The sequence below is a fragment of the Syngnathus acus genome, chromosome 24, assembly GCF_901709675.1.
Source record: "Syngnathus acus chromosome 24, fSynAcu1.2, whole genome shotgun sequence".
Taxonomy (NCBI): Eukaryota; Metazoa; Chordata; class Actinopteri; order Syngnathiformes; family Syngnathidae; genus Syngnathus; species Syngnathus acus.
Window position 1 is genome coordinate 3116340 of NC_051108.1, and position 12406 is coordinate 3128745.

General features: G+C 40.9%; 2 protein-coding genes across 4 annotated transcripts; both read left to right on the forward strand.

Moving 5' to 3' along the window:
* Nucleotides 1-31: 31 nt before the first annotated feature.
* acot20 (acyl-CoA thioesterase 20) lies at nucleotides 32-2375 on the forward strand. 3 transcript variants are annotated; one of them, XM_037245094.1, is made up of 4 exons: nucleotides 32-129; nucleotides 782-1284; nucleotides 1405-1607; nucleotides 1685-2375. In XM_037245094.1, the coding sequence occupies exons 2-4, from the start codon at nucleotides 834-836 to the stop codon at nucleotides 2273-2275; spliced, it is 1245 nt and encodes a 414-aa protein (XP_037100989.1). In that variant the 5' UTR covers nucleotides 32-129; nucleotides 782-833; the 3' UTR covers nucleotides 2276-2375. The 3 variants fall into 3 exon arrangements, with proteins under 3 accessions (XP_037100989.1, XP_037100990.1, XP_037100988.1); XM_037245095.1 differs by lacking the exon at nucleotides 32-129 and adding an exon at nucleotides 139-254; XM_037245093.1 differs by lacking the exon at nucleotides 32-129 and having other exon boundaries at nucleotides 269-1284.
* A 736-nt stretch (nucleotides 2376-3111) lies between these two features.
* gpr176 (G protein-coupled receptor 176) lies at nucleotides 3112-7510 on the forward strand. Its single transcript, XM_037245104.1, has 3 exons — nucleotides 3112-3653; nucleotides 4958-5210; nucleotides 5798-7510. Exons 1-3 carry the CDS (start codon nucleotides 3446-3448, stop codon nucleotides 7002-7004), a joined length of 1668 nt encoding a protein of 555 aa, XP_037100999.1. The 5' UTR covers nucleotides 3112-3445; the 3' UTR covers nucleotides 7005-7510.
* The last annotated feature ends 4896 nt before the right edge of the window (nucleotides 7511-12406 follow it).

Here is a 12406-nt window from a genome sequence, read left to right on the forward strand (position 1 = left end):
CTGTTTAAACAAAAAAGTAATAGGAGCGTTTCGGAAAATACACCTTCTTTTTTCTCTTAAGTGGTTCCTTCCTAGCTTCCGTTGCACTGTGCAACATCACTTTGCCACCAATATTTATGTTTTAAAAAGGTATGATTTTATTGCTTTTGCAAGGAGAGGTATTTGAGGGTGTGTGTTTGCGTGGCTTCCGATGCGCGTCCCTGTTTAAATCTTCCCTCGAACGAAGCAAAAGAACGATCATCAAGTTTTAACTTGTATGTTTTCCATGCAAATCAATCTTAAGACGTTCTGCAAAACTGCAAAACTAGATGTGACTTTTCCCTGAGTTTCTTCGAACTAGTCCAACAAAACGGTGGTGGACTGCGTGAGCATGAACTTTAACCCAGTTACGTCACTGCGGTCTTTGTTTATGCTCTTGAGCGGGATCAAAATGTCAGTTGTAAGCAAAGGGGACGTTTCAACATCATTATTATTGTATATATATCAGGGAAATTGTTTCGATATTGTATTCATGCACGTCCGGCATATTAAATGCATGTCATATTAAATAATGTTCAAACAATTTGTATAAAATAATTTACAGATGACTTTTTTATTTAAAATTGCAAAGAGCCTTTAAAATGCTCAGTATATCATTAAATCTATTTCGTTTACTTATTTGTTGTTTCAACTACTGTCTTTCCAAGCCGATTTTGAAAATGCATAATTCCTTTGACCTTTTCTCTTTTCCTAACGTAGGCCAAACAGATACTCAAATGTGTCATCTTGATTGTTTTGACAGACGCTGTGGCAACGACAACGAAAGCAATTTGTGTGTCACAAATCGGACTTTAATGGCTCAGATCCGTCTCAAAATCCTCCCCGGGGTCCGCTGTCTGTTTGACAAACTGGTTCAAGTCAAAGTTGAGGGTCTCGCACCCCACAAACAAGTGGAATTAAGGTCGAGGTTAGTCGACGACAAAGGGGTGATTTTCAAAGCCTCTGCCCTCTACCAAGCAGATGAAAACGGTCTGGTAGATGTGAGTAGCGGCCTCTCTCTTGGAGGAAGTTACACTGGAGTGGAGCCGATGGGTTTATGGTGGTCCATGGCGCCAGGAACCCCCCACAAAAAATTTGTGAAGAAAAACGTACTGACCCCAACTCTCGTGGAGATAGCAGTGCACAATAGCGGCACAGGGGAAATGTTAGTTTCTGAAACCAATGAGAGAGAATACATGATGGAGGGCATGAGGAGAATTCCTGTGCGAGAAGGACGTGTGCGAGGAGTCCTCTTCATACCACCAGGTTTGTGTGTTTGCTGTAGTTTGGTAAATAATTGCAGGGCCATTTAATTACAACTGAAAACTGACTATTATTTCTATCAGTATTCTTTCCACCCACCTTTATTCTCTTGTATAATTTCAGGGACGGGGCCATTTCCTGGCATTATAGATTTATATACTTTAGGCGGAGGCCTTAATGAGCAACGAGCCAGCCTCTTGGCAAACAAAGGTTTTGTTGTTTTGGCTTTAGCCTATTATGGCTACCAGGATTTACCCAAAAATCCTAAGAACTTGGATTTGGAATACTTTGAAGAGGCTGCAAATTTTGTACAGAAACATCCAGAGGTTAGTAAATGAGTTAGAAGAGATTTGATTTTGATAACAATAACACATTGCAGTATTCTGTGTCTTTTGTTTTGCAGGTTCGAGGTCCTGGGATAGGCGTGGTCTCAATGTCCCATAGTGTTGCTTTGGCATTGTCAATGGCGTCCTATTTCTCCGGAATTACCGCAACCGTTTGTATAAATGGCTGCAATGGAAATACTGTAATTCCACTACATTACAAAGACATTGTTATGCCGCCACTCCGACCTGCAATATGGAAAGCAAGAATTAGGAAATCTTGGCTGATTGATATCCATGATGTCACGCCAGATCCAAGCCTGAAAAAAAATCGCGCGTCTTTGATTCCCATCGAGAAGGCCGACTGCCACTTCCTGTTTGCTGTTTCCGAAGACGACCGCAACTGGAACAGTGTTTTGTTTGCCAAACGAGCCGCTGAGATTTTGAAAAGCCACGGCAAAGAATCCTTTCAAGTGGTTTCTTACCCCAAGGCTGGACACTTTTTGGAAGTTCCTCACATGCCATTTTGTCCGTCTTCCTTCCATGCTGCAGTGGGAAGAGCGGTGGCCTTTGGTGGGGAGCCAAAAGCCCACTCGGCAGCTCAGCTGGACCTGTGGGAACGAGTCCAAGAGTTCCTTAAGAGACACTTAAACACCATGAGCACTTACTAGCAAGCATCAAGCGTGCTAGGCATCCAAGATTCACATATTTTGCACAAAATTAGGTCAATGCAACTATGATGAGTAAATAAAGGTCTAAAAGTTGATGCTATTTGAATTCAAGATCAACTAAGAAAAATATTTATCATCATGTTAACTGTCCCTATCTTTGTGTGTGCGTTGTATTCCGGCCATTTGCACAAACCAAAGAGGAATGTCGCAAGCTGCTGTGAGAGAACAAACGGAACAAGGTAATAATATTTCTTTGAGCAAGTCAACAAGTCCAGCTAAACCTTAGCCAACCATAATCAATACAGTAACTCAGGGGTGTCAAACTCATTTTTTTGGCGGGCCGCATTGTAGTCATGGCTTCTTTCAGAGGGCCATTATGACTGTCAACCCAAATAAATCTATGAGCACCTCATATTATATACAGTAAAAGCTACAAAACAAACTGACAAATAACTCGTTTTCAAATCTGACGAGTAAAAACTGGTCAAATGTTTTTAAAAAAAAGATATTAAAAGTGAAGACAATTTGCAATTCTAGTAATGACACACGAATTTGATGCACACTTTGTCTTCGCGGGCCACATCAAATGATGTGGCGGGCCGTATCTGGGCCCCCGGGCCTTGAGTTTGACACCTGTGCAGTAACTGAGAACTGTGTTCAACATAAGACTCAAAATTGACAGGCCGTATACATTAAAGAAAACAAATATGTGAAGTCACGACAAAGAAAAACTTTCATAATATCACTTTGATTCGATTTGAAGTGCATCACTCTGCAATTTTGGTATCATAGAGGAGGAGGAGCGCCCCCTTCACGCCCCCCCCCCCCCTCCTTGCCAGTCGCGCGTGTCGCGTTGTGAAATATTCATTATTCGTGGGATCTCCACACCAGCCAGTCGACCAATGGGCAACCTCTCACGGTGCAGTAGGAGTCTGGCAACAACAGAGAGAACGAGAAGAAGAGAAGCAAGCTAAATCTACGAAATGGACACATCGGATCCATCCGCGCACTCCGGTGCGCATGGACATACATGACTGCTTTTTTGTCTTTTGCACTCAGTGATGCAAAAAATGTTTTTTCTTCATTTCGAATTTTGCTGCAATCTTGGCCATGCGCTGCGTCCTACAATGTTTCTGTTGAAGCGTTCAGAATAAAAAACAGGATCACGATATGGATAGTGTGACTTGGGCTGCAATGGTCGGAGACGGCGCAGCCAACATGACAGCTGCTCATATCTGGCTGAGTGTCCTCAATTCCTCCAGCCATCCACCCGCCGAGGGGACAGCGCTGGACGACCGAGACCAGCTGATCCGGGAGCAAGCCTACCGGGACTTCACCACTGCCGTCCAGGTTCTCATCCTCATAGGGTCGCTACTCGGTAAGGCTGGATAAATATATGCTATATGCGCCCCTGTGATTGCTCCCGATCCATTCCAAAAGGAGGTTAGGTGTGATGTGAGTATAAATATGTTTATAAATATAAGTCTATATTAATATACAATATTGTATTGCAATTGATTGGTGACCACTCAAGGGTCGCTCGCCCATGACCTTAATGAGGACAAGCACCATAGAAAAAAATACCTGGGTGGTTATTTATGTCTAAAATAGGTTAAAATCACTGAATAAAAAATAATATCAAGGGAACTGGAGAGGGGAAAACAGCTCATTAGTTCTGCTCATAACTCTGAGCTTTATTTTTAATTTGTACATTATAAAACAGCAAAATGTGTGCCTACTTAAATATTTTAACTGGCATGGAAATAAGATCCACAAACTGTACCCACTTGTGCAGTATTACAGTCCCATTGATAAAAAAAAAAGTCTCATTCACAGGACTATATTTAAAAATATGTGACACATCCTAATGAGGTTTCACAGTTTGGATAATATTGACTCAGGCTGCTAAGTGTCGTCACAATATTTGTCGCTTTGCCTTCACACTACCTAATTAGCAAACCCTCTGTTAATAATAACATGAGGTCCCCCAAAGATATTTGTAATTAGTATACAATTGCTATTTTGTAATATATTTGAGCACAAATGTCCACAGCAGGAGGATTTGCCAACATTTCCTCCAAAATATATACACATAAATAAATAATATATGAAGTAAATGTGTATCATTTTTGAAATAATTCAAACCGTTGTTGTTTGAGAATTACATTGTAAAAGGCATTTCAATGGTTGTCTAATGCATGGCCATGATTTAATTTGATTTCCTTTGTGAAATTAAAAGTATTGTGCTGTTACTGAAACAACTCAGAGGGTGCGATTTCTCCTTATTATATTTCCATGCCTCACAATTAAAGGACATAATACCGTATTGGCCCGAATATAAGACGGCCCCGATTATAATACGACCCCCTCTTTTTCAAGACTCAAGTTTGAAAAAAGACTTTGTCTAGACCCCGAATGTAAGACGACCCCCCTCTTTTTCAGTTTTATTTCAATGCAAAAAATCTTATATTCGGGCCAATACGGTAATGCTTTCATTCAGAATATTTAATTTCTTTTCCACATCAGCTTCAGTGACCTGTTTGTGAACCGTGTCATCATGTAACATCTTACGTGACATCTGGCGAGCTAGCTAATGATGTTCTTCCTCCGCCAGGCATGTTTAGACACTTGGAATCGAATGTTATGATGTGATTTAAAAGCTCTTCGTTCTGTTCCCCGTAGGAAACGCCACCGTCGTGTGGTGCACCTGCTCCACAAACGTCTTCAAATCCGTAACCAATCGCTTCATCCAAAACTTGGCTTGCACGGGCATCTGCGCCGGACTGGTTTGCGTTCCCTTCGACGTGGCGCTGGGTTCCAGTCCTCATTGCTGCTGGTGGCTTCACACGCTCTTACTCTGCAAGACCATCAAGTTCCTTCACAAACTCTTCTGCTCGGTCACTGTGCTCAATTTCAGCGCCATTGCGCTCGACAGGTCCGTTCATGTTAAAAAATTAGAAATATAAGAAGCACATTTGCTATTTAGGACAAAGTACTCCAGAAAAGAGATTGATGGATACAATGGTGTTAAAAATAACCACTTTGAAACCCCTACTGACCATTAAATGCTATTTGAATTTAGCCGGTGGTTACCTCCCACTCGCTTCACTCAGTTTGAAAGTGCACTTCAGAGACGTGAAAGGTTTAAACGCATTCAAGCGATGCCCGTTAAGCTCTTAATTGCTTGACCTGAAGTACGTCACTGTCAAACAATGCTGCTTTCGAACGTCGATGCTTCGATCTGAAACTGAGCAATGCGTCGGCTCATTTGAAAAATGCTCTTACCGCGATATGATTTCTTTTAAAATGGTGGCGCTTTGATAAAGTTGCCTATCGCGTGTGTATTGGCTTGTGTTTACACAGCTGGACCCGTGTGGTTGACTTTGACACCACTGCTTGAAATTGTCCATATGTGTGAATGTGAGTGTGAACTATATGTGCCTCATAACTGGCTACATGTGAAGTTACAGCTGCACCTATATAAAGAAATGACGGCTGATTAATTGTCTATTGTATCTCCAGATACTATTCAGTGCTATACCCACTGGAAAGGAAGATCTCAGATGCAAGATCCAGGGATCTGGTCATCTACATTTGGGTCCACGCAGTGGTGGTGAGTCTCCCCGTGTTTGCCGTGACCAACGTCACCGACGTGTACGTGACGTCGTCCTGCTCAGAAGACCACGCCCGTTCCCTGGGGCACACGCTCTATGTGTTCGTTTACAACGTCACCACGGTCATCCTCCCTCTGGCGTTGGTTTTCTTCTTCATGCTGCTCATCCGGAGAGCGCTCAGCGCTAGTCAGAAAAAGAAGGTGATCATCGCAGCCTTGCGGACGCCGCAGAACAGCATCTCCATCCCGTACGTGTCTCAACGGGAGGCCGAACTGCACGCCAGTCTCCTGGCGGTCGTGCTGGCTTTCACTGCCTGCAGCGCCCCCTATGGGGCGTTAGTTGTCTATCGCACACTTTTGGTAGACCCCAAAGAGGTGCCGGCATCTCTGTATCTCACAGCCTTATGGCTTCCTAAGGTGTCCCTCCTCACCAACCCGCTTTTGTTCCTGACTGTTAATCGCTCGGCACGCCACGGTTGCCTGGAACTGCTAGCCAGGATCCAGAGACGCTACAGCCGACGGAACATGGTTAGCACAGGGGCTCTGGCGTCTCTGGGCGGGGAGGTTGTGATAGGAGAACCGGTAGGACTGGAGACAGCGGGTCGTTCTGGAAGCCAACTTCTGGAGATGTTCAACATCGGACAACAGCATATTTTCCGGCCCTCCGAGGAAGAAGAGGAAAATGTAGCCAACGAGATCCCGACTCAGGGGTTAGATGAGGATCAGGAGAACGGATCTCGACAAAGAGGCGTCCGGGCACACGGAATGACCAAAAACGATCTGTTGCAGAGACACGGAGGCGGGCTCACAAATGACGACACCCCCCCCTTGGCGGCGCCGCGCTCATCTCCAGTTCACACGTGCGCTTATACCTCCTCGTCACAGGTGGCGCCAGCTACGCTTCCAGAAACAAAAGACCCAACCCAGTTTGGGTTCGGACCCTTTGAATTGCCCCCTCAATGGTTACCTGAGACCAGGAACAGCAAGAAGAGGTTGCTTCCGCCATTGGGTAACACACCCGAGGAGCTCATCCAGACCAAGTTGCCCAAACCGCGGCCCGAAAGGCGAATAAGCAGGAATAATAAGGTCAGCACCATCTCGGCTGTTGACCCTTGAACTCTGCATAAAATAAAAAAATGCACTTCAACAGCGGGACTGGGTCTATGCAGAATGTCCTGCTCTCTTTGGGCCGCACCTAAACCTGTTTACATTTTTCACAATATATTAAAAGTGGCACTGCTCGAATAAACTCGATATGAAACGTCTTTGTACAGTACATTTTGTTTTGCCGTGTCTGCTTGTCCGATCAATACAATCAAGTGTTCTGTCACTGTGATGGAGGCATATTTTGATAAATCAGCATTTTTTAAAACATTCTAACAATGTACCATGTTTAAAAGATCTTATGTAGTAGATGTTGTCATCGTTTGTACTTTTTGTGTCAGTAATTGCTGATGTACATTATGCAAATACAAACAACAAACCCTGAGCTTTTCAGATCTTCTGTTGTGTAATTGGAGCAGGCAAATCGTCGAGGTTGATACTGCAATTCAACTGTCATCGGATGTTATTGATTTTCCTCAGGCTTAAAAAAAAAAAAATCAATGTCGCTCGGCACACAATTCTACTTCACAACATCTGTTTCTCCATTTGTCATTGTTACTGTACCTGTGTCTCCATGGTAACGCATATAGACAACACGTCTCAACCTGACCAGCAAATATTTATCAAGCTCTAACATACACTCGGGGTCTAGCACAATACCTTGCTGTGTCTACAAATAACCTGAACCTGCATCATCTGCTCTGTGCTGTTATCATCACATTGGGCTAGCATACAACGCCTGACTGCACAATAGCTACCATTAAAAAGGGGAAAAAGGAGATGAGGAATAGATTTATGATGTTGTACTGGGTTGAAAAACCCTGCTCATTACAACAACTGGACTAAAAATAGATCTCTTGATGATGACCTATAACCTTTTGACGTATAAAAATAAGTACCGTATTTTCCGCACTATAAGGCGCACCGGATTATAAAGCGCACCTTCAATGAATGGCCCATTTTAAAACTTTGTCCATATATAAGGCGCACCGGATTATAAAGTGCATAGAATAAATAACTCAACGTTGCTCAAACGTTAATGCAATCACAATGTAGTAACACTCGAAATAGTGAAAACAATAACAATATATCAATAACTCAACGTTGCTCAAATGTTAATATCACACAACACACAAAATAAACACGTAAAGCTTACTTTAATAAATTAGTCCTCATCCACGAATCTATATTGGTCCATATATAAAGCGCACCGGATTATAAGGCGCACTGTCGGCTTTTGAGATAATTGGAGGTTTTTAGGTGCGCCTTATAGTGCAGAAAATACGGTAAATAAAAAGATAAATAAATATACAATATTGTTAATGTGGGGCAATAGTTGATTATGTCATAACTTGCTATTGCATGATCTTAATCAGTCAAAACTGAATGCGGCTGGATTAGGAAGGATTATTTAAATGCATGCAAAAGATTTATAAGGTTTTGTGGGAGCCCATTAATTGGTTAGAGCAAATGAAAATAAGATATTTACTCCACTCCATACAAAATTACTACTTTGTGTTATAATTGACAAAATTCATCCTATTATTTTTATTATCTTTTATTATTTTTTTACTCTATTGAGACCACCACTCTAGAAAATCGTTGGATGTAATATTCCATTGAATCTTGAATGTTCAAGGATGGATGCTGACTGACTCTATTTGTAATCCTTGAACTGTAAAGCCATCTTGAAGGTAGACATTTGAGATCTCTATTGAATTTGTCCGTGCTGCTGAAATACAGCTGTAGTGGTTTTCGGAGAGAGAAAGCGCCAAAGGAATTCTAGTCGCCATTCTTTATGCAAATTAGAGCCGCTGTATCTTTATTTAATGTAATCTGCTTTACAGAAAAACCAAGCGCATGATGAATGTTTGCGGCATGACTGCAGCAGAACAAAGTCGCCATTTAAACATTTGATGTGTTCAAATAATTCAGCCTTATTGGCATCTTCCACACAGGATGTCGAGCTGAGAAAACCACTGTGCACTGGAGCAGCTAAACGTGTTGTGCAAACAAAGCATCCACTAAAATAATCATTGTCTGACCTGTGTTTGTCGCTTTGGAAACAAAAATGGATCAAAAATGTTGAATAAGAATTTAGTTGGTTGTTTTTCTGACCTCGTTTTCCCTTTGAGCCCCCAAAAAACTAAACAATAGTGTCACGTTGTTTGGTGGCCATTTGTCACCTAACAAAGTCATTTTTGACTGAGCTGTAAAGTTCAATGGAAGCTGTTGGTTAGGTAACATGTACTGGCGCCATGTGCCCATTGTTGAGGATAATCCACACGGTAAGGATTTTAAAAGAAAAAAAAAATCAGTACCTCATTAATTTTAATATATAAAATATATAAAATATATTAAAAAATATATATATATATACATATATGTATAAAAAAAAATATATATATATAGTACCTCGAGTAATTGATAAAACATTTTTAGTGGTGTAATTTATTCCACCATATTGTAATTCAAATGAATGAACAAAAGCAGCAGCGCATCATTACTCGCGATTGGCTCGTGCAAATGGCCAGCCGTGATTATTTTTGACGATCACACACTTTATTTTAATTCAAGAACATTAATCTCCAAATGCATGACACGTGTGTCTGGATGGACTCGTTCACAAACAATTGCATGAAGGGCATTGAATGATGAAAGACTTTTTTTCTTTTCTTTTCAACTTGATCTCCCCTCCACTCTAACCATTACTCACAATAACTACAGCAATGAGCAAGTTAATTAATATGGTTGCCTAGCAACAGGTAACCCAGATACGGAAGAGTACATCCTGTGGCAGCTACAGTTTGCTCACTGTGAACTTCCCCACCAAAAAAAAACACTTGAGGTGACATGTTCATGGAACAAACAATTCTAATGGCTCTTTTTATAATCTAGAAAAATTTCCCATATTCAGGAAGGCTCTGCCCCATAATCACATCAACACACGCAGAATCTAAGAACCAATAAAGAAGTTGTATAAAATATGCAAGAAACTGCAAGCTGTAGCTTCTCACTTCTTAATCATTATACCATAATAATGGATTCAAATACACAGATGCATCATTATTATTATTTCAGAGGCAGATTTATTTCTTATGTGAGCAGTTGTTTTCATTCAATCTTTAGCGATCATCAAAAAACACATCTGCTCTCTCATTGTATGCAATATTATGGAAGAAATATGTTTTTTTTGTGCTATTATGGATGATGACTCTCAGGAGTGAGTAAAGTGCGTATGAGGAAGAAGACAGGCAAGAGGAACAAATTGGCTCTCTTCAGGTGAATGGTGACTATCGAACATCACCTAGGCAACGCTTATTTCCGAGAAGAGTAGCGAGGCTGAAAACCGGTAACGGCCTCGCTATTAATTGACAGGAGAGCATAGCAGGACTGCATATACTTTAGATGGATGTAGAAAATAAAAATAAAACGGATTGTGATTCCAAGTATCAGAGCAGAGATACACAACTCTGTGGCGCGTCGTGGTCCTACTTTTACACAAACTCTTTGTGGTGATGGATTCAGAGCGACGATGAAACAAATCAATTATCATGTCAGCAGATAAATGTAGGGAGCTGCTGACCTTTGCCTCCAATTTATAAGAGCAATCCAAATTGTTTTCTTTCTCTTCTGTGCTGAGTCAATAGTAACATCTGTGAAATGTTGACATGTTTACGTTGACTTTTGCATTTTGTTTAGGTGTTTTTTTGGTTTTGCTTTCCTGGGTTCCATGTCTGTCTTATTTGCTGGTTCGGTTTTGGTTTCCAAATAGATCAAGCTATAAAAATAAATAAATAAATCCTTTTACCATATTTAATTGCCTATTACATTTTCAAAAATACTGCACTGCGATAGTCGTATCGTTGACTGCACCTAGTATGATGCATTAGGAAAAACAAAAAGCAAAATTGATCATATCTCCCTCCAGTAGAGGGCAGTAGTGCATAATATTTGAATGCAGTAGCACCTGCAGAAAATACATCATTCAATTTTATTTCAACAAGATAGACAGGTTGCGTAGGGATGAGCTCAGATAGAAGAAATTGTTGTTGTGCTACTTGGAATCATGGAAAAAACTAAATGGATTCATTTTTATTCGTGATGACTTTATGTTGTTTTTACCTTTAGTTTGTCACGTTTGCCACAATTTCTTCACCGTTTAGTGACAGAGTGAGTGTTGCTTTGGAATTAATGAGTCACTAACGGTCACACGTGAGGCGTTTGGGTTTTAATCAATAGAGTGTTATTATTAAGCGGTTTAGGAAAAAAAAGGCTCACAGCCATTTTTTTTTCTCTTTACCATATGTCAAGTTTGATCATAATTAAAAAAAAATCATGTGATGAACACTCATTGCAGTTGTTTCCAATCACTCAAGTCAAAAGGTGAATGCTTGTGCGTCCACACAAACGTGCGGCGCAATGTGAATTTTGTTTCCCTCACAAACTGGCAAGGACCTCGTGTCCTAATTTGCGGCACCCGAGTTATGGATGGAAAAAGTGAGCTTGGGCAAATGATGGAGAACGGCGTGCGGTGCCATGCAAAAAAAAACAACAACTGCAAATTTAAAGGCCTCGGTTACCTGCACATCCTCATCTTAATGCGATCTGGAACATTACAACACAATATCTTAAAAAAACTCACACACACAGGTTCAGGTCAAGGTCAAATGCACTGCTGATGGAGATCTTCCTCCAAATCCCTTGGTAGGCACATGGCAGGGCAAATGGACCCCAATGATGATGTCATGCCAACAAAGACTTTTTTTGTGCTACTGTGCAGAAACAAACATGCAACAAGTCCTGTTACGGATTACGTTACGAGGAAAATCCGTTGCATGACCAAAACTGTTTCCTTATGTGTTGAAGTTTTGGCCATTAAGGTCTTAATTAGCCATTGCATGGACATTTGTGGGTAGGTATGGATCGGCTGTCTAAATTTATTTTGGTCAAATGTATTTTTGTTGTTGTTTAAAAAAAAGCTTATAAAAAAAAAAGGATGTGATGTGTTGTCAGACAAAATAAATGCTTTGACAATCGTAAGCGACTTTTTGTTTGTTTATCTTTTACTGCTGCTAACTGCCATTATAGTTTTTTTTGGGGTTCTTTTTGGCAGGCTAACATTAAACAAGTCAGATTGATTTTGGATCGCTGACACTTGTTGTCCATTGGCATCATCCACAGTTGCCGCCATTGAGAAAAACTCAAATAGCTAAACAAATTCCATTCCATGACACATTAAACCTCAGATCTGCTAGTTAGAACAAAATGTTCCGTATTTTGGCGTCTTCTGACCGACAACTTGATGTGTCAAGCTGGTTTGAAATGTGAGCTGCCAAAAATATATTTAAGGTACCCTCATGAACAATAAGGTCAACTGGAGCCAAGAAGGAAATTAGATGTCTGTAAATAGC